Genomic DNA, 24632 nt, shown 5'->3' with positions numbered 1-24632 from the left:
ACTGTTTCTGAATAACCAGCTAGCAGACTAGCATGAAAATTAAATAGTGAGAAAACAAAAAAAGAGAGAAGGTTGTGGTGGACAGGGATTTAGAGACCTTCAAAGAAAATCAAGCATTTTTCCTGCATTGATCCGAATTAGAATGAGTCTGTCAAATGATTAATTCTAGGAATTGGAGTGAGAAGGACCTAGCTGTACTTTTAGGAGATGCTGACAAGCCACATAGCAAAGTGAACTATATTTGGAAATATTGACTCGGGGATACAGAGTTAAGAGAGCAGAGGAGTAGAGATTCTGGGACCAAATGCTTCTCCTGTTAGTGATAACAGATTCCTTTTAGACTTATGCACAATTAAGATAATATTTTCCCCTTTAAAAACTATTTTAAGTCGTTTGATGACCATTATCTGTAATTTACATTTTCCTACCCTAATAATTCAAACTCATTGAAACCATTATTATCCGTCTCCTCCCTCATGTCTTTCCCGATTACCTATTTGTGTTTAATACAAATTAATGATAAAATTCTCAGCATTGGAGATGCAGCATTAAACAAAAATCAGTGAATGCCCTTCTGGAGTTTATATTCTGTGGTTAATTATACAGATAAAACCAAAATAGATAGTATAACATATAGTATATTAGACTATAATAAGTCCTATAAAAAGTAATGAAGTGATAGACAGATTAATTAAGATTGGGGTAGAATTCCAATTTTAAATAGAAATGACCAGAAATGCTCCCCATAAAGATGTGAAAAAATTAAGGGAAGGAACTAGGTAGGTATCTGGATAAAGAGTGTTCAAACAAAATAGTAAGTTCAAAGACCCTAAGGCATGGTGTACCTCTACCATTCAAAAAAAAAACAGGCAGAATGGTCAGTGTGGATGGAGCAGAGTAGCGGAGTGAGCTAGGGGAGATTTGTCGGAGATAGCATCGGTGGTGACAGCTAGCCAGACTGCATTCAGCCACAAGAAAGAACCAAATAAAGCCATCTGGAGCAACGTGGATGGACCTAGAGACTGTCATACTGAGTGAAGTGAGTCAGACAGAGAAGGACAAATATCGTATGATACCACTTACATGTGGAATCTAAAAGAATGGTACAAGTGAACTTATTTACAAAACAGAAATAGAGTCACAGATGTAGAAAACAATCTTATGGTTACCGGGGGGAAAGGTGGGGAGGGAGAAATTGGGAGATTGGGATTGACATATGCACACTACTATATATGAAATAGATAACTTATAAGGACCTACTGTATAGCACAGGGAACACTACTCAATACTCTGTAATGACTTATATGGGAAAAGAGTCTAAAAAAGAGCGGATATGTGTAAATGTATAACTGATTCACTGTGCTGTACAGAAGAAACTAACACAACATTGTAAATCAACTGTACTCCAATAAAATTTTTTTTAAAAAACCCAAAACTAGCCAGACTGTCTAGGACCTAGTAGACATTGTAAATAGTTTGGCTTTTCCTCGAAGCAAGGTGTAAAGCATCAGAGTTTTCTCAGCAGAATCCTCCATGCTCTGCAGTACACAGTGAAGGGCGATAATAGCTGACGTGGAGAGCACAGTGGGAGTTTTTGCAGTAATCCAGGCAAAGGGGAAACGGTGGTTTGGACCACTCTCTTAGGAGGTAGTTTGAAGAGGAGAGGTTATATTCTGGATCTGCTGTGAAGCAATTGCCGACAGAATTTGCTAAGAGATTGGATGTGGCTTGTGAGAAAAAGAGAAGGATTACCTTAATCCATTGGTCTGAGCAACTGAAAAGGTCGAGATGCCATTAATTGTAAAAAGGGAAGATTTGGGATGGGAAGTATCAGGAACTCAGTTTTAGACACTGTAATTTTGAAATTCTTATTAGATATCCAAGTATAAGTGTCAAATAGGCAGTTGGAAACATGAGTCAGAAATTCAGAGTTGAGGTTGAGGCTGGAGAAAAATTTGAGTTGTGGTAGACATAACAAGTACTCATTACCATACAGTCCTCCCTTCCTTCTGGGCAGATGAAACACTTCCCAGCTTCCTTGCCACGGGGCAATTTCGCTGGTTCAGCTTCATGAGCTATGAGTGAAAATTAAAGACGTTAAATACTAGTGGGTGAGCTTCCAGCGCTCTCTCTCTTTATCAGGTGGCAACCAAGGAGGACACATGTTCCAGGACACCCAAAGAGCCTGGGTCCCTGAGTTAGGTGTAGTAGAACTTTCCACCCCATACCTCTGTCTTCCCATGGTGGACATGTAGAATGAATGAGAAATTTTTGTTGTATTAAACCATAGAGAATTTCCTAACACAGACTAATGTAGCCTATCTTAATGAATATGGGAGTCATCAGCATGTACATATTATTTAAAAATAGGAGGCTGAAATCACCAAGGGAGTGATTATACATAGAAAGGAAGAGAGATCCAGTCTTTAGCTCTCGTGGGAAAAGAGGCGAAAGAGCAGTGGAGACTGAAAGGGAGCAGTCAGAAAGAAAGGAGGAAAACTAGAAGGGCAGCCAACTGAAGATGGTGCTTTAAGGACGTGGCAATGACTGAATCAGTTGCAGCCAGTAGATCAAGTAATGTAAGGATTGAGAATTGACCATTGGAATTGACAACTTGGTCAGTCATTAATGACCTTGACAAGAGCAGTTTCAGGGAGTGGGGTTAAAACTCACTGAACTGGTACAAGAGAAATTGGAAAGATTGAAATCAGACACGTTAGAATTCTATAGACAATTCTTTCTATATTTTTTACATTTTGCTGTCTAGAAGATGTTACGCTGTAAATAAAGGGCACCAATGCCCCCCCCATTAGTAGCTTATAGTCAATATAAGAACCAACTGCTCTCAGGAATCAAACAATTTAAAGTTACAATAACCTATGACTATGAAACGATGCCAAGATGTTAATGTATAAATAATTTTAAAATCATTTAAATGCTGTCAAAATGATGATCCATGATAGTGTTCCGTATGCCAGGAAGTTGTAACGTCTGAAACTTTTACTGTTTCTAAGACCATCTGTGTGTTTTGTGTAAATTATGACTGTTAAACTAATAAAACACTGGAGGTAAAACACATCTATACATGCAGGGAAATGAATAGATTAAAAATCAGCAGTTTGGATGCAAAATTACTGCTCTTATTTAAATCATAATTGTTTTTGTTGGATTTCTTCCTTTAGGCAAAACTAAAATTGAGTAATTAAAACAAAAACTTAAAACAGAAACAGAATGCCTGATGTTATTTCTAATTTTTTTTCAAAAATTCAAAGTAAATTCTTAAGAGAAGTTGGTTATTAGATATTTTATGTGATTCTTCTTTCCTGAACTTTGTTTTTGAATGACTGTTTTCATTTCTATTGTTACTTTGCCAAATGTGTTGAGTACAGACAAACAAGAGATTAAAGCACATAATATCTTTATGAAAGACAAGTGAAGATTGCATGGTTATTGCTACAGTTTTGGTTATAGGAATTTCTAGAGTTCTTTGATGTGGTGGCTTTCTTTGTTGAAAATGTAAAGTACAACTCTCCCAGCTGTGAGAACAAAGCCACACCCTACAAAAAAGGAAAATATGTAATTGAATTGTAGCTGCACCTGTATTTTTTTGATGTTCTTAAGTCACTTCTTTTTACACTGACCTGTATTCTAAGCCAAATTTTAGATCTATGATGATTATAATGCAGGAAAATATAAAAAGCATTTTCTTATTTTCCTGCCTGAGAGGAGAATCTTTTAGAACTTTTTTGGCGTGTATTTCTTAGAATAATTTGAAGGCGGCCTTAGATGATGTTTGTCTCTAGTGTTCGTTCTTTTTTTTCTAAACCTTAGTGTATTTAGCATGAGAATATAAGTAGTTTAACTGGCAGGATGGATTAAGTAGGTTTACTTCATATGTCTGAGACATAGTCATAACCATTATTATTAATAAATGAATTTTTCTCATAGAGATGAATCAGAGGACCAAAGACTTCTTTTTGATGTAGAATAACATTTCGATGTACTTTATAAAAAATGATATATAGAGTTTATTTCATTACATTTTGGAAATATTGTACTTTAAGTCAAGATTATTTTGTATGAGTGAAAAACTGAGAATGTTAAGGTTGGAGAAAACAACTAATACCAAATACTGAGAAAAAAATTTGTGTTCAGTTAAAAAACTAAAATTGCCCTTGAATTAAAGAAAAAGATAAGTACAGTTGAAAGTACATATCGCAAATAATTTCCTAGATTACAGAAGATCTGAAGTATGTATAAAGATTGTCAATTACAGAATTATGTTGAATAAAAGCTGACAACTAGACCCAAAAATGCCCAAGAAAAATTTTAGCATGATTTTGGGTTTTTGGATGGAGTCAATCATCATTGATAAAGAGAAATTTACTAATGTCAAAACATTGTGAAATGGTATTAAGCTTATTAAAAAATTTGCCATCTATTTTATATTTGTAGACCTGGGTAGTTTTTTTTTTTTTTTTTTTTTTTTTGTCCTGGGTAGTTTTAATATTGTTACCTTGGCGAAAAGTTAAGTGTGTTAAAAATCAGGCTAGTTTTGGGGGGTCACACAACTGCAGAATGTCTGAGGCATCAGTTTCCCATATCTTTTTTTTTTTTTTTTTTTTTTTTGCGGTACGCGGGCCTCTCACTGCCGCGGCCCCTCCCGCTGCGGAGCACAGGCTCCGGATGCGCAGGCCCAGTGGCCATGGCTCACGGGCCCAGCCGCTTCGCGGCACGCGGGATCCTCCCGGACCGGGGCACAAACCCACGTCCCCTGCATCGGCAGGTGGACTCTCAACCACCGCACCACCAGGGAAGCCCCCCGCCCCCACGCCATATCTTTTGTATTGGCTCTCTACAAAAAGAAAATGCTCCTGGTGGTAGCTACAGGAATTGCAGGCATAAAGACAGAAGGAAATAGCCCATCTCTCACGGAAGATTTAAATAACACTTACTTAATTTATTTATAAGCATAAAAACAAATGTATTCATAAGTTAAATGTATTAGGGTATCCAATAGTACCTAGGTGATACTGATGAGACAAGATCAACTATATGGTTTACTTCAACATATGATAAATTTGTATAGCAAATTGATACCATTATTTTAACAAAACAAAACGATAGTTATATGTATTTGTATATGAGATCTGATGATTTATGACTGGGAATTAAATCTTTGGACTTGGATTGATAAATTAATATTTATAGGAATAATAGTAAATCCTCAGTACATGGAACATAGTAAATATGCAATAAATATTTATGTTACAGCTCCTCCGGAATGTTACAGCTCTTGTGCTTAAGTCTATCATGAAAACAAACTGAAAAAACACCACTCTATTTTTTTCAATCTGAAGTTTTTCAAACAAATGTGTTGAGTTTTAGAATTGGTTATTGTAGGGACACCAACAATTTACTACTCTACCATAGTAATAACAATAGCTATTGTGTATTGAGCACCTGTCATGTACCAGAAACTTAATATTATCTCATTTAATCCCCTTTAAAACTCAATGAATAAGCTATTTTCTTTCCATTATGGCACACTTATACCTGTCAATTCAGTCTTATGGATAAGAGGAGGAGGAGAAGGATATTGATATTAAACCCTTAATGTAGCACTTACTATGTGCCAGGTCCTATTCTAAGCACTTTATATATATTGACCCATTTTATCCTGACCCTGTCACACAGATACTAAAATTTCACTAGTGCAGTGGTTAACTCCAGTTGACTGCGGGGACACCTGCCTTTTGTTTTACTGACAACATTTTCTATAGGTCCTATAGATTTTGCTACATATATTAAAGACTCTGATTTGCTGTCAATGCAAATTTCAACTCAGAATGGCCGTAACTCTTAGTTTCCGTTGTGAAATATTGCCTTTGAGTTTGTAAGGGTCTGGAGAGATTAGTTCACACAGTGGAGGTTATAGTGGTTTTGAAACTAAGCTTGGTACATTTGAGAATTAGTCCATATTATGTCCAGTAGTAAAAACTGTAACATAACAAAGATCTATAAAATTTGAAGTTTGGTAGTTTCACAAACTATGGCACAGAAATGGTCAAGTTCGACCAAAGGTTATAGCTCAGATAAACTAAAATTATTTATTCTGGACACTAGAGGTCTTACCTCAAAAGATTTTAGGAGATTATCTAAAGAGGATGATAAATGACTGTTTGCCATTTGGCATTTAGGGAAAGAAGGACTTATATTAAAAGGGAATGAGTCAGAGAATGATTTAACTGACTGTACTTTATAGTTAATTGTCCAAATTGTGGATTAGCTAGGTTCTAATACCATCAGCTGTACACACGTCAAAAGTTATTGCTGAAAAATTAAGCAATTATGAGACATTACATAAATAAATGGATAATTAAGTCAAAGAAAATATTGATGTAGTAGCTTCACAATTTCATATAAATACAATAAAATATTGTAGAAACTAATATAGTAACAGTACAATGTAAATGGTAAGATCTGCCTGGACTCAATTCTGAAATTCCAGCGTAAGTTTCTTCAAAATAACCTTTCACCGTCATTTATCCTGAATTATTTCATTTTAGTATTTAAAAGAAGAGCTTAAAAGACATTCTTTTCATGTTCGAAACTCAGCTTTTAAAAAAATTTATTTTTATTTTTGGCTGTGTTGGGTCTTCGTTGCTGCGTACGGGCTTTCTCTAGTTGCGTTGAGCGGGGGCTACTCTTCGTTGCGGTGTGTGGGCTTCTCATTGCGGTGGCTTCTCTTGTTGTGGAGCACGGGCTCTAGGTGCACGGGCTTCAGTTGTTGTGGCGTGCGGGCTCTAGAGCGTAGGCTCAGTAGTTGTGGCGCACGGGCTTAGTTGCTCCACGGTATGTGGGATTTTCCTGGACCAGGGCTTGAACCCGTGTCCCCTGCATTGGCAGGTGGATCCTTAACCACTGTGCCACAGGGAAGCCCTAAATTCTTAGCTTCTAAGCTAAAATTTAGAGATGAACAATGCATGCTTTTCCCATCTTTTTTGTATGTGGCTTTGTGACATAAACATTTTTGAATGACCTGTATTATTCTTTGAGATAAGCTGTGTCTTGAATTTTTAATTTTTTTCCTACCTGTCTTCAAAGCAGCATGCTACAAAACGTTTTATATGTCTCATAGATTTTCTTGTTACTTAATAGAAAAAATAATTTAGATTATAAAGAAATACTTTCATTATAAGTTATTTATTTCTATCAAATCCATAGTCCAGAAACCATTTTATTGTCAATTTCATCTACTTATCAAATAACCATATTGAGACTTTGTTCATTCTTCTTTGAAAATGTGGAAAAAATTTCACAGCATCTATGTGTTTTAACATGATGAGCAAAGGTTAATTTAGCAGCCTTTTCTTAAGGTTTTTACTTAGATGGGATGACCAACCATCCTGGTTTGCAGGGAACTGTCCTGGTGTTAGCACTGAAAATCCCTAGTCCCAGAAGAATAACCCTCGGTTCTGGGAAAACTGAGACAGTTGGTCACCCTAAGCCTAGATGGTTTAAATGAATTGATTTATATATGAATGAGAAATCTCATTCATACAAGGTAAATAAAATGTAGTTTAAATAGAAGAGTTGTATCTATGTCATTTCTTTCATAAGCAAGTTAAAGACTTGAAAATCATTAGTGAAGTTAGGAGAACAATTCAGTTATACATAAAAAATGATTTAACACCTCCCATTCCTCATGCTAAGGGGTACAACTGTTAGAATGCAATATGTCATCAGTTCTTTTTCAAGTCCTTTTCTGCTTCCTGTGTGTCTTTGTAGGCTTCTTTGATTTCCCTTGTTGGTGTGATATTTTGGTAAAAAGCAGCTGACTCACATCCCATCCAAATCCCCAGTGTCCTCCAGATCCTTCATAAATTTGGCATTCAGCCCTCTCCTTGCCAATTACTTCCTTTCCCCCCAATTCCCACATGTCTCCTTCCTAAGCCATCTGCTTCTCCTCCCTTCCTTCGATTAGTGCTCTCCTCTGGTCTTCCAACTTCTTTCATTGTTCAATGTCCGTTGCTTCCTTTTCCCCTCTGCTCCCCTACAGGAAATCAACATGCTTAATGCAGCTGATGTCATAGAGCCCCTTTTCCCTGAGAAGTTAAATTTGTGTTCCTGAAAAATAAATCTGTAGTTCTGTTGTGTGAAGGTCAAAGGAAACTGGTGTATTGAACCAGAATTTTTTTCTGCCCGTCTTACATAAAGAGTCATGCACATTATATATCATCTTTTTTAAAGAATAAAAATTTTATTCATGATGTTTTAAAGAATAAAAACTCTTTTTAAAGAATAAAAATTTTATTCATGATTTAAATATAAGTTAATATGAATCTATAATATGAATCATGAGACTGAAGAAATGAGTTAAAAAGTAAATTTATATCCTATCATACTTAATTTTCAAATGTAGTCATTGAAATACAGTATTAGTAAAATTAAACAGTTTCATATATTATAAGACAATGTTTTAAAACCTATATGCATGATTTTATGGACATTTGATCTCTATAATATTTCATCATATCCATCTGTGAAATTAATTGTCTAATAATACCTATATTGGTTTACAGTGTCCTTGTGGGAATCCAGTGAGGAAATACATGTTACATGTCGTTTTAAATGGTGACACACTCTGTACGTATTAGTAATCAGTATTCTGGTGATTATTGTTGTACCTGCCTGAACTCTGGATAAATTTAGCAATCAATAACTTGATGGATAAGGAAAATCAGGAACTGTTTATGCCACAGCAATTTCAACTTTTCTGAATTAACAAGAAGACCATATATGTATATGAAAACAGACCCAGCATTTGTCTCACCTAAATTTCTATTTATACTGATTTACAACTGTGAGAAAATCAATTTCTACAGAATCACCATGAGTATTTAGTGCAGGTGAATATTATGAGTAAGTAAAGTTTTCAGACTAATATTGATATTAAGAAACTAATTTAAAATCCTATATTCACCCCTACTGTGAAACGCAATAATCAACTGGGGGTTCCACAAGAGAATTAAACCCTAATGCCCTAAGGCATCCACTCTGTGTAATAAATTGACTTTTCTCCCGTGCATCTAGAACAGTCCTAGTTATGTACAATTCTCGGGGGAATTGAGAAATGCTGTGATTCAGATGAGGTTCACTGGTTGAGAAAGGCTGGTTTATCTTCCTAAGGAACATCCTGAACCTTTTCAGAAACTTGTAATTCTATTTAAATAATTAAACATACACTCATCCTGTTTGGACGCTGAAACTAGAAAAGAGAAAGCCAAGCATCTCAGGCCTACCTGTGAAGCCCAAGCACTCTTTTGAAAGGATTTTAATAAACTAAGGCCTTCTCAGTTCTAGCACACAAATTAGTTTAGATGACAATATAGTTATAAATATAATTCCAGTGAGTATTTATTTGATTATTGCTCTCTAGATTTTCATTATTTGTGTGTTAGACGTGCATTTAAAAGCTTGGATACTAAGAGTTTGCAGTACCGAATTATGAAAGTCTTTGCGTATCCAATTCCCTCTGCCTGGAATGTTTTGACACCTACACCGTCTTTGTCTAGCTCACTCATTTTCAAGTTCCAACTTAAAGGCAAGTTCTTCAGAGGAGCCTTCTGCAAAACCCTACTCTGCACTTCCACACTAGATTTGACTTCCTATTATCTGTTCCTTTTCCTTTTGCTAAATATTTCTCTTTTAATCTATTGCAAATTATTACTTATATATTACTCATTGAATATACATGACACATAAAGGCCAGCCGTATTCCCTCTGTCTTGTGGTTGGAGCTCAATACATATTTCTTGAGCAAATATTAAATGAATGAAATATAAATCATAATAATGTCTTCTAGTATACTCAGAACTGAAAAGTTGCTAATATGAACATACTTGATTCTATTTCCATATGCACTTATATATTTACTTTCTTATTCCCTAATAAATTGGAAAGGAGGTATCATCCATACCATTTAGGTTTTTCTAAAGCACGTTTTTTGCACTGCCTTATCAGCAAGAGAAGGAAGAGATATTATACAGGTTAATTATGTGAGTAAATATATTTCTGTAAGTGTGACTTACAAATACTTACAGAATCTTAGAGATGGAGCTGAGGAGAGATGGTAAATAGGCAAGTCCCTTCATTTTTAAGAAAGAAAGGGAAGCCAGGGGAGTAGATTTGCCCTGAGTCACTTAATGGATCTGTATCGTGAGTCAGGAATAAGAGCCAGACCTCTCAATGCCTGTTCTGATTTTCCCGTGACGAACTAGACCTGATCACCCCTTCTCAAACAACACTTAAATTTAAGATATTTCCTAACAAAAAATCCACAGGTAAAGTGTTTTACTGGACTCATTTCATACAATTTTGCTACTTGTTTTGGTCCTAAATTCAGTATTTCTTATCTTAGTACTAGTTATAGAAAGTATTATTTTGGGCTTCCCTGGTGGCACAGTGGTTAAGAATCCTTCTGCCAGTGCAGGGGACATGGGTTTGAGCCCTGGTCCGGGAAGATCCCACATGCCACGGAGCAACTAATCCTGTGCGCCACAACTACTGAGCCTGCACTCCAGAGCCCGCGTGCTGCAACTACTGAGCGCACGTGCCTAGAGCCCGTGCTCTGCAGTAAGAGAAGCCACTGCAATGAGAAGCCCAGGCACCGCAATGAAGAGTAGCCCCTGCTTGCCACAAGTAGAGAAAAGCCTGCACTCAGCAACGAAGACCCAATGCAGCCAAGAATAAATAAATGGATAAATAAAGAAAAATAAAGAAAAAAAGAAAGTATTATTTTCTATATTTTCCCTTATTATTTTCAATTATTTATCCACTGGGTACAAACATGGCCTTGTGTCATGTTGATTAATAATTCTGTATGCATTTTTGCTTTATCAATTATGTTTTTAAGAACATATCTAAATTCATCTTAAGTGACTGATTATCTGAGATTGCCTCAGGATTTCATCCAATAAATAAAAATAAATTACAGCAATTTAAATACTAAGTTAAGGTTAACTTATGGCCATCTTGGGAAAGTCTGAAGCTCCTTTTTTGAAACTGCATTAATAACTAGACCTTGGTCACATCCTTTAATTGTTGAAAATACTAAGCTAATAATACCTTCCCTATTTATTAGGCTCATAATGAGAATCAAACCAGAGCAGTGAGAGTGTTTTGAAGACTCACAATAACTGCCTTATTGTAAGGTGTTATTTTAAGTAGTGCTGTCATGATTTTCAGTTAATGTTCATTCTGCATTGATATTAATAACTTGGAGAGGTAAGAGACCAGAGATTTTTAAGTTCAGAATGAAAAAGAACCCTTTTGTATTATTTAGTGGACAAAACAAAGCAAACAAACAAAAAATGCTGATAAAAATGGTATATCCTGTTTCAATCAGTTTTTTTTAAGTGTACAAATATATGAGTCTCCTTCTGGATGCCATATACTTTTAGGGGCCTCTGTAATTTATAGTCTGCGTGCCCATTTTTGTCTGGGTCCCTTGAGACACCTAGTTGTAATTCCTAATAAAATCCTTGTAAGTCCATATAAAATGACTCAAGTACCGCAGAGAGGGTGCAAGTACGGTTGGATGCAGAGATAAAGTAGCAGAGGCTAAAGAGTGCCAGATAAAATATTGTCTAGTTTAACAAATAATCTTTCGTGACTTCAGGAAACAATATACTATAATTCAACTTTGAATTTTCCTCTAAGAAGTGTAATGAACTTCCATATGAGTAAAAGTCCTAACATATGTGAAAAATCAGAATACTCTTGAACAGTTTGGTATTGTACAATGTAGATTTTTTTATCCAGCTTTATGTTAATGTTGACTGTCAGTACTCTTTTAAATCTCTCAAGATGATTCTGGCCTTCTGAATTTTTTTTCCAAATATGTTTCCTCCAAAACAGTTTTGAATATTCTCCCAAAATCTAGTCCCACCCAAATGTTAGTTTCAGGAGTGCCTGGCAGATCTGCCTAAGCCACCTTCGGTATGGAATTCTGCCAACTCCTGAATTTCACTGGGCCAAAACCTGCTGTGGATGTATACTGCTGTTCAGCATCCATGATCCTTCAGTCAGAGGAGATCTTCCAGAAAGCAGAAAGTGTCTCAGAAATTAGAGTAAACAGCTAAGAAAGAGTTATAGCTCATAATTCAAGGTAATTATCAATACAGTATACTACCAGAAGTATTATAACTCTACAGAATGAACACACATGGTCAGAGACAGAGCTCATAATAGGAATTGCTGATTAACTTAGATAGCTGACTTACAAATGTTGTTGTCCCGTTTGTTTTTTCCTTATAATGCAGGCTCACTCAAGCAGCTGGGTTTCTTCACTTTCCAAGCACTTTGATGTATTTGATCAGGCCATTACATTTTTCCAAATAGCCAAGGACTAGTGGAATTTTACTACTGTCTGGGAGCACTTTGTTTAATTATAGGTTAAAGTAGTTTGCCAAATTAAAGGTACAATCTTCTGTGGTTTCAAGGATGGTGTTCCAACCAGTTTATTTTATTTTCAATGTTCTATTAATCACGGGTGAAATGTTTCTCTAAAGATACAGTTTTAAAATTTATTTAAAACCTTGCTTATAAATCTTGCCTATAATTTGGAAAATATTTATATCATATCAGAGTACTTTTTCATAAATTCTGTTTTTAAAAAGTTGACTTTTCTAAATGCTTGTGATTTTGGTGTTTGCTCATGATGGCCCAGACATAATTTTATTTTTCTGTTTACCACAGGAAGAATGAATTGTAATCTTTAAAAGCAAAGTAGTAGATTCAAAAGTGCATTTGATTGTACAGCATTCTTTCCTTAAAACATAGTTCAAAATGCAGAAATCAAAGAAATTATTTTAAGCCTTTAAACTTAAAATTATTTTTAATCTGAGCAAAGGGGTTGGGCTTTCCTTTTCATAGTTTACAATTGGCTAAAATTGGTTTTATCTATTTCTCCATCTTGTTCATATTGTCACTTTTAAAGAAGCTCTCTCCAAAAATAATTCCAAATCTTATGCTGGGGCTGATGTCTTCTCTAATCTAATGCTGATTCTGCATTTCTTTTGTCTAAAGGTGAGTTGTTTTAAAAGTACTAATACTCTCTTGGTAATATCTGACCACTTCAATTTTTATCTCCTTAAGCCCAAAGAATTTGATAATATGATAAATCATACACTTGTAAAATAATCCGGTGTGCATTAACAAAATTACTAACAGATGGCACAGGTTTTCTCTCCTTAAATCTTACAAATCTAGGTGATCACGAAGCTTTAAAGGCTGATCACACTAGGAGAAGGCTCATGTCTAAGTCACCTTTAAGAGCGTCATCTTGTATGGGAAAATTTCAAAAGCAGGTGAACTCAATCTGTATAATACTGGTTGAAAATAATGGAACTCTGTCTCCTTGAGTGGATAAAGTGTAATTTACTAAGGAATCCATTATTTCTTTGCCTTTTAACATTCATGGTGTCACTCTTCTCTCTCCTAGATACATCACATCACCATATTGCTACATACATCATGCTTATAAAAGATCATGTCAGATTTTCTCATCTTTATTAGGAAACCTTACAAATATTCTGTTCAAATTTTAAATATACCATAGTAATAAGTACATATTTATATGGGGAAAGAAGAGCTATTCCTCTGTATAGGAACTAACGTTAAGATATTTACCTAACTAGATTTCGCCTGCAAAGAGCACATGCATATGTGAAATGTAAACATGCACATCTTTTCCACTGGCAGCTAGATGGATTAATGGCAATTAGATTGGCTATCCCAATCACTCAGGTTTAAACATGGAGTGTAATAGATGGAAGGCCATCAATCTAATGGACTCAGGGAGGTCCACCAATAGCACCTATTTCTTCGCCAAGCTGTTGGTTCTCGCAATCTATACAAGACATTGCCAATTTGCAGTTTGTGGCATGAGAAGCACAGAAAACATGAGCTCTTGTTTTCTGTCCAAAAGAAAGTGCACTATGTAAACTTTACTTTGGATTTATGCAGAATGAACTCCAATCACTTACTAAATGATCTGGAGCAAGTTTCTGATATTCTCTGAGCATTAGTTTTCTCATCCCCAAATAGAAAAATATACCTCACCTGTGAGACTGTTGTAAAAATGAAAGATGATGCATGCAGCAATGTCATATACACAGCACATGTTGCCGCGTCATGGTTCTCATTAATCACAAAAGTAATGGTATTCCAGATTGTTGTTTAAATACAGTAGTACATTTACGAAATTTACCACAGGTTCACTGATTTTTTTTTCATGTGTTTGTGGAAAAAACTGCCAAAAGCATTTTACACTTAGGACATAATTTTTTTCAGGTTTTTCCAGTTGTTAAGTCATTTAAAACTCCTACTGAAACATTAGAAAATTTAAATGTATTTATTACTTTTGTATGAAGTCATCAGAATTTGAATTTGTCTTCCACAAGACAGTAGAAAAGAGTGTACTTCTAACATAAATTCTAAAATATCAAGCCTTTTTATGAAGAGATGATGACTGAAATCAAAGAATTCCATGTATCCTACATCTCAGATCTTGAAAAATCTGATAGTGTACTTTCTATGTGGATATTGAGCAAGATTCTAGAGATACAACAAACTCCTTGCCATTGCAGAACTTATATTTTATATAGAAGAGAAGCAAGAAGCATAAGATCAAGTTTTTTATTTGTTTGTTTTTGTTTCGTATTGACTTTATCTTGCGCCTTCATTTTCCCACTGACTGATATCACTAACACCAAAACCTTTCCCTCTACTCAATCCTGAAACCTCCTATTTAGGTTTGTATGGAAGCAACCTAGGACTCACAAAATTCTGAATTTCAAATCAAAGTTCAAATATTACAACTCATAGCCTTAGGGTTAGGAGCAATCCAAAACACTGAGATCCTTAACAGCATTAATACTTTTTGCACTACATTTTCTGTTCAGTATGTTTTTGTCTTGACTGAGGAACCAAACCATTTATGGCTGAGAAGCATTGTCACAAACAAGTATCATTCCAAATGGTGTCTGAAATACTCTTCAGATAGACATTTTCTCTTTTGTTTTCACAGATAACTATAGAACTATAAGGGGCAGGATGCATTTATTTTGATTTATTTGTCCACAAGTTAACCATTAGTTCTCAGGAAATAGAAGTACATGTGGATAATTCTGAAGGTTAATGTAACCCACCAAAAAGAGTTCATTTAAGCCCTAGCTCAAACCTTTCTTCCCAAGATTTTATTCTCTTCCTTACATGTGTAAATTAGTCTACTTGTTTTCTCTTAGGTAGTTTGTAGATATATATTCATTTGTTTTACCATGTGCAGTGGTGGAGGAGAGGGGGTTATCGTCTTTTATCTTATCATCTTTCCCTTATGAAATGAGGCACACATTTGCCAAGTAAGAGAGCTAGGTTCCAGCAGAGTCTTGTGATCAATAAAAGAGAGTGAAGCAACTGGCCATATGGATATTGAATCTCTGACCGACCCTGTCTGATGAGCCTTGACTCTGATTAATCAATTAAGCCTGTCACTTGCAAGTCTCTTCTTGTTCTCCTTTGACTCTTTTAGATTAAAATACCACAGAATGGGAATGAGTGTTTATTTCAATTTGTAGCTACTTTAGGGATCTTCATACTTGTATAGAATCTTAATAAACAGTATTAAATGCTTTTATTGCTTTTTCATTTTTGCAAGTTACAAATATGTTTCCATAAAGCAATTCTCCTTAGTTAATTTCTGTACTTCATTTCCATAAAGTCATCCTGCATTTCTAAATCCAAGAATCCCTTATATACTCAACCTTGGTTTGACTTTGTCTGCCATGGTTATATGTCTTCTTCATAATATAAGTGAATTTAAATTTCAAGAGTAACAAAATAGTGTCTCTGGAAAAGGCATTATCTGAGCAATGCGTTTGGTGGTGAGGGAAATTCTCACACTGGACCAAAATTGGAGAAAAGAACTGAGCATAAGAACCCATGGTGAAGAAAAAAGATTTACAATTTGAAAAGTATTTTCAGCTGGTCCGCTTGTAACTCAAAAGAGCCAAGTGTTTGAAAATGAGCTTTTCTCCCCTCAAATATGATGAGCATTTGTCAACTTTATTTCTAGAGTATAGTCATAATTCCTTCATAGATTTTTATTTCAGGCTGTCCTAACAGTGACTGTATGTAAATTCAGAATTATAGCCAGATGGTTGGAAGAGGTGATAAAAAGCAATCCTGGTTTCGTAGGAAAGTGAAAATTGCCCATAAGACTTTGTTTTTACCTTTAAAACAGCAGGACATTGTTTCATGAGACCTGTGAAGGAACCAATACATTAACTTTAATGGCTAGGAACTAAATTAATTTCTCATATGTATGCAGAATACTACCATGAAATACGTAGAATTTTCAGAGGTAAAGATCAATCGACTTACTTACTTTGGGGGGATAGCTAGCAAAGGCTATTTTCTTCCCAAACCACTCTTTATATTGCCTCCTTTTTATAGGATTCACTTTGGGGTTCTGATCTTAATGACTTGGGAACCAGATACCTGGGGAATTAGCTAAAAGCCCTCACTGTTTCATCTGCTCTCCATTTCACCAGCATTCGGCAGTTGTCTGCCCCTGGTTTAGAATACGATAAATTAGAGATGGCTTTCCCGGTTGACTGGTTCAAGAAAATGGGTGCTCAAGAGAAAATGCCAAACCCAAGTCTTCATATTGACTTTGAGCCACGCTTAAGCAAGCAAAATCGGTGTCTTTTAAGGAGACTGGGTTTCTTTTTTCTATTATTCCTTGTTAAAATTAGGATTCATGGCAAGGTCCTCTGGTGATATAAACTAGATAGATAGAAAGGTAACAATTTATACCTTCACAAAGAAAATCATCCTCTCCCTTTAACTAACTATGCCTCTCTGCAGGGTGGCTCCCACTTGCCTGCAATTAGCAAAACAGCTCTTCCTGATATAGTCTATATCGAATTATCCTGGGTGTGCTTCTGTGGCAGCAAAGAGCCAACTACCAATTTATAAATTGCTATGAGGAAGAAATGAGAAGTTTAGTCAGAGAAATGAAAATCACAGAGAAATGCAGCTGCCATAGTCTTAGGCAGCGATTCTCCCAGGCCTGTGTTCTCAGCTGACAGCTCACCAAGCTGTGTAGAGAGCCACGTGTCCCCACTGGGATAATTGCTTTTTCTGCATGAGTCTCTTGTTGCTTCTCTCTGATGATCAAGTGTGTTTAAACTCCTGGCAGAAATCATGTTGGTTTTTAAATGATATTGTAAAGTGTACCAGCAAACAAATGAAATTGGATCATGTTCTCTTGTATGCATGTAGCCCAAGCAGATATGGGATGCCAACGGAGAGATCCTAATTGCCTGTTTTTCCTCTCAATTCCACTCCTAAGAGAACAGTTGAAAGACCTACAATAAGTTGTGTTTTTTTTTTCCTTGTAATGCTGTTCCTTTTAATGTCACCAAGTAAAATGTGGAATGGTCATGTGTTTTCAATTTGTCATTTTCATAATTTCTTTACGATGTATATGTACTTATCCAGGCATCCTTTTGTTGTACAAGATTTTTTCATGAAAATCTCATGAACATTGTTCATACCATAAGTAGGCTATAAAGAGGAAGGGAGCTTTGCATAAGAATGGGCAAGCAAATGGATTAGTATCATTCAGGTGAAAAATTTTTACAGTGTGAATGAAATCTAACTACATTTTTTAATAATCTATAGTAAAAAAAAGTATTGTAAATATTAGCATATAATCTATTTTTTCTTAGTTTAACCCATCCAAGAGACACAGTCACTCTCATTTTGTATCACGAGTCTATATTGAACTGGTCCTGAGTACATGCCAGCTTTGCCTAACAGCTTTTGGATGACGAGTTTGAAACCAGATCACATCTCATCAAGAAACTTGAGTGGGAAATTTAAGACAATGCATTTCTTTTTCCTTCTCCCCCTCTTCCTCTTCCTCCTTCTCCTTCTTTTTTCTCTCTCTCTTTCTTTCTCTCCTTTTTTTTGAGGTCTCTGTGAACCAGAATAAAATAGGAATAGAAAGAGTTGAATTTTTTTTGGAAAATATATTGAGAGGCAGTAGCCTTTATGAAAAGTAGAAAGGAAATAAACTTTGTTAGCCAGGAGGAAGAACTGTGATTTGGCTAACCATGGTTTATTGTTTATTTATCTATCTAAAATAAAACTTATGTTTGAGACTTTAATATGAAATCATGTTGTTATGGATACATGATATCAGTTTTAAAAATATTTTGTGTGACAAGATTAGTACAAATAAATAGAATAAATAAAGGTTAAGTTCTTGACATTTCTTCTTATACTTAAGAAAAGTGTTGATGGTGACAAGAGTAGTAGATATAAATTGTTTTATATTAATGATTTGTTTTTTGTTTTTTGTTTTTTTTTTTTTTTGCCGTACGCGGGCCTCTCACTGTTGTGGCCTCTCCCGTTGCGGAGCACAGGCTCCGGACGCGCAGGCTCAGCGGCCATGGCTCACGGGCCCAGCCGCTCGGCGGCATGTGGGATCTTCCCGGACTGGGGCACGAACCCACATCCCCTGCATCGGCAGGCGGACTCTCAACCACTGTGCCACCAGGGAAGCCCTATATCAATGGTTTTTAAAAAAATTTTTTTTAATTTATTTTTTGGCTGCATTGGGTCTTCTTTGCTGTGCATGGGCTTTCTCTAGTTGCTGCGAGCAGGGGCTACTCTTCGTTGCGGTGCACATGCTTCCCATTGCAGTGGCTTCTCTTGTTGCAGAGCACAGGCTCCAGGTGCACGGGCCTCAGTAGTTGCAGCACATGGGCTCAGTAGTTGCGGCTCACAGGCTCTAGAGCACAGGCTCAGTAGTTGTGGTGCACAGGCTTATTTGCTCCAGGGCATGTGGGATCTTTCGGACCAGGGATCACGTGTCCCCGGCATTGGCAGGTGAATTCTTAACCACTGTGCCACCAGGGAAGTCCTATATCAATGGTTTTTGATAGTGGAAATTTTTCAAAAACTTACATTTTTATCTGCTTACTAACTCCATTAAAATTTAGGTTCCAAAGAGTGAAACAGCAAAATCATGAAGGTGTATATTCAAAAAATATAAAGTACCTACACATGATATTCAACCATGATTAGAAAAACATGAAATTATTTCATTCTAGACATGGCTTTTTTACTAACGGCTCTTAAGGAACTGCTTACCTGGGAGTGTGAGTAAGAAATATTGCCAAATAAGAAATACTGTATTCTTTGATATTGTATAAGATCTGAATTATATGAATTATCTTTTACTTGGTTATAATTCTTTTAACTGCTATGAGACATGTATTTTATCCAACCCTTTGCCTATCATTTGTACAATATAATTACACTACCACCAGTGTTTTTCCTTAATTTAGAATGCAACAAAGCATAATTGATTTTGAAAGGTACTATGGTATATGTTAGAAGGTATGGATGCTTCAGTTGGAATTGTTTACATTAAAGGTTGATACCACTCTTGCAACCAGATTGGAAAGTAATGGGTATTTTTCCATTTCCTCCCATTCTCTGCTCCCTGATCAAACAATATATCTTTTTTTTTTTTGAGGGGGGTGGTTATTTTTGTTGTTGATTTAATGCTAAATGTTAAAGAAATAAAAGCTGTTACTGTGACTCTTCTTTACATGTCTCTGTTGAAAGGAGTCCTTAGGAACCACCCAAAACTGCCTTGCAGTTTAGTTCACCAAAGAGAATGTCTGGGGCCTGTGACTGGCCATCTGGGGTACCTGCATCTCATGGTCATTAAGAAGTCTTAAACCCATGCAAAGTACTTCCCTTCTAGTTCGCAACAGTTTGATATCTGTTCTACAGGTCAAAGATCCAGGCAGAATTGGCAGCATTGCTATGAAGAGATATTCTGCCCAAAGAGACTTAGTGAATTGTTTAAGGATGATACAGTAGACTATAATTCAAAACCTCTCATCTCATTTACTTTGCAAAACAGTATGAAAACAGTGGTAAAGAATCAAGTGTCTCAGAAAAAATAATTTCTAAACCTGGGTGCTTTAAAATTTTTATTCCTCCTATTAACCCTGCTTATTAAGTCTTTACTACTGTAAATGAATATTTCTGAGTCTTTAATCTTTTAGAAAATTGTAAAAATTAAGTACTGCACCATTTCTCATTGGTATCATAACACCTATTTGCATCTTACGTATATTGTTTAAACATATATCTCTTTTAGCATTCTAGATCAGTGTTCTTTTAATCCATTGTTAGGATCTATTTTAAAAATAGTATTTATAGTAAGAAACAGATTTTGAATGCAAAATCTACTAAAGGAAATGAGATAAATTATATGACAGTTTGGTGGTTAGCAATTTGAAATCATCTTTGAAGCCTTTAATATAATTAGTGGTTTCGTTTTTTGGTCTGCTGAATTCAAGTCACATTAGGTTAATGTAATTAAAAGCAGAAAAGATTTTGTGTAGCCAAACTAGTTAATTAGCCCCAGTTGGTTTAGTGTATTAACCTAGAGGTGTATAGATAACATTGTCGGGGTGATGCCTGAAAAACAATTCCTGTGTAACAGATACTGCAAATCACCTGACTTGCTTTAGGGTAGAAAATGACGACATACCAAGGGGTTCATTTTAAGTTCATCTTTATTTCTGATTTTAAGCACTGATTGCAGAGTGAGCTGTATATGCCATAGAATAACCAGACAAAAAGCTTACTTAATTTACTTTTTAAAAGAAAGCATGCTTCTATATGTGCAAAGATAATGTTCCTTCTTGTATTCTGGAAGTGAGAATTCTGATTGTGGTTTTTCATGCTTACCAGAAATATGAAATAATTCTCTTCACTTTTGTTTGAAAAGCTACATCTTATACCTGATTTTTCTATATCATCTTGTTACTCAGTAAACAATGCAATAAAGGAGATGAAAGCATTCTAGAAGAGATTTTCAACTACTTCAGAGAAGTCTTTAAGTACTAGGAGAGAAGGCTTTTACCCCTAAGGTATATAATCATTTATAGCTTCTTAAAGGAAAAATACTAGTATATAAGAATCCTATATATCAAGTACATTGAGGTATTCCATACCTTAATGTCACTAAAACTTTTTTTTTAATCTGAAACTGTTCTGAAGAAAAATATAAAGTATAAAGATACTTGAAACTTTAACATTTTCCCCACCTTTTCCTTTCTCCTCCTGTCTCCTTCCCCAGAAGTAGCAACACCACTAGGACCTTTTTTGTTTTGTTTTCACCTAGTATGTAGTTAGCCGAGGTCCCCCTTTAAGTGCTGTCTAGAGCTTATGGAAATGTAGGCTTCTAATGTGGTTACTACTGCAGGCTGATAAGGTAGATGGTAATGAGGAAGTGGGACCTCTGCTTCGAGTTTTGACATAGGCTAGATGCCATATTGTCGGAAAGCTTAACTCTTTCTGCTTCTCCACTACCCGGTTAGGTTAATTGAAGTAGAGCTGCTGCAGTGCAGTGTTTAACATTGTGTCTGTTCATTATACAAACTCATTTTTGATAGGTTTACAATTCGGCTGTCAGATCCAGCTGCAGGAAGAGAGCTGCCAAGAAGTATTTCTTAACTTGTTTTAAATAGTGCTATTTTCACATTTATGGTGTTTTGTATGTGTTAGACATATTCTTCCTTTCTCTGTAGAGAGAGGAAATGTCAATTTTTGGTTTACAAAGGAGCACTAAGATTTAGAATGTGTATAGTCACCCTTTACAATCAATATTTTTATATGACAGCATAAAATGGTGATTGTTAATAGTAGGTACTGCTTTAAAGCTGGTACGTTATATTTGATCGGGGTTATAGCACTATGTTTTTTTCTATTCTTCTGTTTGTTGAAAAGAACAGGCCACCATGCAGTCCACATTTGTGACCATAGAGAATAGAATTATGGCTTTTGGTTTGCTCTGTTTCAATTCAGCCATTGACATAATGCCAAAATCAATTTGAACTTGTAGAAACTGAAGACTACCATTTGCATCCGTTACTTTGTGTGTTTCTCTGTTTTCAGTAATTTGTTGTTTCTTCCTTCACTTTTGTCAATTTCTGTCTCTATCATCTCCTAGGAAATAAGTTTCTCCCAGGTTTGGTGAGGCTTGTTTGATTTTCCATTTAAGTTGTAATGTTCACTTTGGGGTTTTGAACCATTATTGCCAGTGAGTGTAGAGTAGAATGTAGGGTTTTATAGTGAAATTGTCTTGTTAATGGGATGGAAGTTGTGTAGGCGTATTTATACTAACCTGGGGACTCTCAGTGATGATTTTTCCAAATAGAGTAAACATTAATGGTATTACATGATTTTAATCCCTCCTTCCTTTTGTTATATTAATCCAGCTTTTATCCTTAGGCCAGAGCCAGGTCTTTAGAACAAAGTTTCTCAACATCATCACTATTGACATACGGGGTGTGTGATAATTCTTTACTGTGGTGGACCCCTTTGTGCTTTGTAGGATATTATTGAGTTGAAAATGCAACTTAACAAAGAAAAGCATGAATCACATGATTTTACTTTAGTAAAAGTGTGTATGTATATTTTATATCTATATTTCCATATCTATTTATCTATATCTATATTGAGAGAGAGGGAGGTACAAAAGAAAAATGCTCATAAAGTATTGACAGTAAACTTTTGGAAGGTTTTTTTCTTTTCATGTGACATTTATTTGTTCTTTTTATTTATTCTGTTTGAAAACAGGTAAGTATATATGAAAACAATAAATCTATCATTAATATATCTTGTAGCTGCTATAAACCTTTATGAAAATGCTTCAGTGGATAATAGACTAATTTTATCTACAAAAGCAGTTTGCATTCATTAAAAATCTTTCGAGTGACTACTATATGCAGACATTTTTCTAAGCATGAGGGATAGAATCATGAACAATGCAGAGAAAAGTCCCTGGATGATTTTTATAATGACACCTAGAGAATCATGGTCATTTTTTAAATAAAAGGACTGAAAAATGTCAAGTTCTAAAGGCACAAAAATTAAAACTGCTCTATTAATACTTGGTTTGTCCTAACACATAAAGACTTGGTCGCAATATCTAGTTTGGATGTCTGGATTGAAATAAAGCAATTTAGGCATTCCAAAACACTGTGACCCCACTTTAATAAAGTAGTAGTTTCAACAAACTCCCAGTCTAGGATGAAAAAAAAATTCTATTTGAATGGTTCCTTCCTTACTTTCTGTATTTTTTCTTTCCTCCTTTGTTTAATCTGTATACTGCACAAAATAACTGTGAGGTCAAAACCTCCATGAATAAACATTCTGGAAGTTATCCCTGACAAAACCTTTCTAAGATTCAGAGCATTATAGTTATTCAGGGGTAATTGAACTCTACTCCCCACCAAAAGCATATTAAATTAAGTAAAGATAGTTCAATTTCCGCATCCCAATCTTAATTCATGATTAGCTTTGGCCTACATATTGTACTGGAAGTCTGCTTACATTTGTAATTAATCCTTCTTCAAATAATTAAGTGTTCAAGAGTGTACCCGAATGACTTTCCAGATGATTTATTAGTATCTGTTCGGTCTCTGCCTCCTAAGTCCCCAAGAAACTGTTTGGACAGCAGAGACACTTACGTTTTTTAGGACAGGTTAGGTTCTGTAATATTTTGGAAATTAAGATATATTTGCTTAAAGCAACTCTGGCAAATTAAGTAATTAGAGACATTTTAATTTCCACATCTTGTAATACTAGAATATGCTTCCTTGCAATTACGTATAGCTAATATGTATTTACATGTTAATTATAGTCATATGGTATTAAGAATTTCCTAAACAACAAGGTCCTACTGTATAGCAAAGGGAACTACATTCAATATCCTGTGATAAACCATACTGAAAAGAAGATAAAGGATGTGTATATATATATATATATATATATGAATAACTGAATCACTTTGCTGTATAGCAGAAATTAATACAACATTGTAAATCAATTATACTGCAGTTAAAAAAAAATTTCCTTTTTCTTTTTTCCACTTGCTAACCAAATCGTTCACACAATGTTTTTGGTTTTCATTTAATTAAATAATATGAAGGAACTTGGCTGGTTTGGAAAAACAAATTTCTAGTTATATAGAATATAATTACTTTACAAGAAATGTAGGTAAGTAAAAATGTTTTGCCTCTTTTATATTGTACCTTTGGAATAAATTCTGTTTAAAGTTATTACCTATAGAGTAAATACTACACATCAGCTTTTTGATATAATCCGTCTTTCTTTGCATGCTTAGAAAGTTGACTTCACTTATGAAGACCTCTGTCATGTAAAAATTACTATAGCAATTTTAATGATAGTCACGTGAAACTTTTTTTTAAGATACGAGGAGGAAAACTCATGATTACTTACACCCGCAAAAGTGATGCTGGCAAATACGTTTGTGTTGGTACCAACATGGTTGGGGAACGTGAGAGTGAAGTAGCAGAGCTAACTGTTTTAGGTAAGTGCAATTTTATCTGATCTGCTCATTGTAAAGCTTATCTCTTATTATTATTTAGTATCTTTATACAAGGGAGAAAGAAATGACCTTTTCTAGAAGGTAAACCAATATTTTTGGGGCTGGAAAAAAGACAGAA

At 35.2% G+C, this 24632-nt stretch overlaps 1 protein-coding gene across 1 annotated transcript in view; it reads left to right on the top strand.

Moving 5' to 3' along the window:
• ROBO1 (roundabout guidance receptor 1) overlaps positions 1-24632 on the top strand; it is a 390378-nt gene that overhangs the window by 253098 nt on the left and 112648 nt on the right. Inside the window, exon 4 of the mRNA XM_022579460.3 lies at positions 24376-24496. Within this exon, the coding sequence (XP_022435168.1) occupies positions 24376-24496 (121 nt within the window). The remainder of the gene's footprint in view (positions 1-24375; positions 24497-24632) is intronic.

Source organism: Delphinapterus leucas, chromosome 4 (genome assembly GCF_059928025.1).
Source record: "Delphinapterus leucas isolate spDelLeu-1000000601 "Yukka" chromosome 4, BTC_Dleu_Yukka2, whole genome shotgun sequence".
Taxonomy (NCBI): domain Eukaryota; kingdom Metazoa; phylum Chordata; class Mammalia; order Artiodactyla; family Monodontidae; genus Delphinapterus; species Delphinapterus leucas.
Note: the sequence above shows the minus strand (reverse complement) of the source record. Positions and strands in the feature narration are given on the sequence as shown.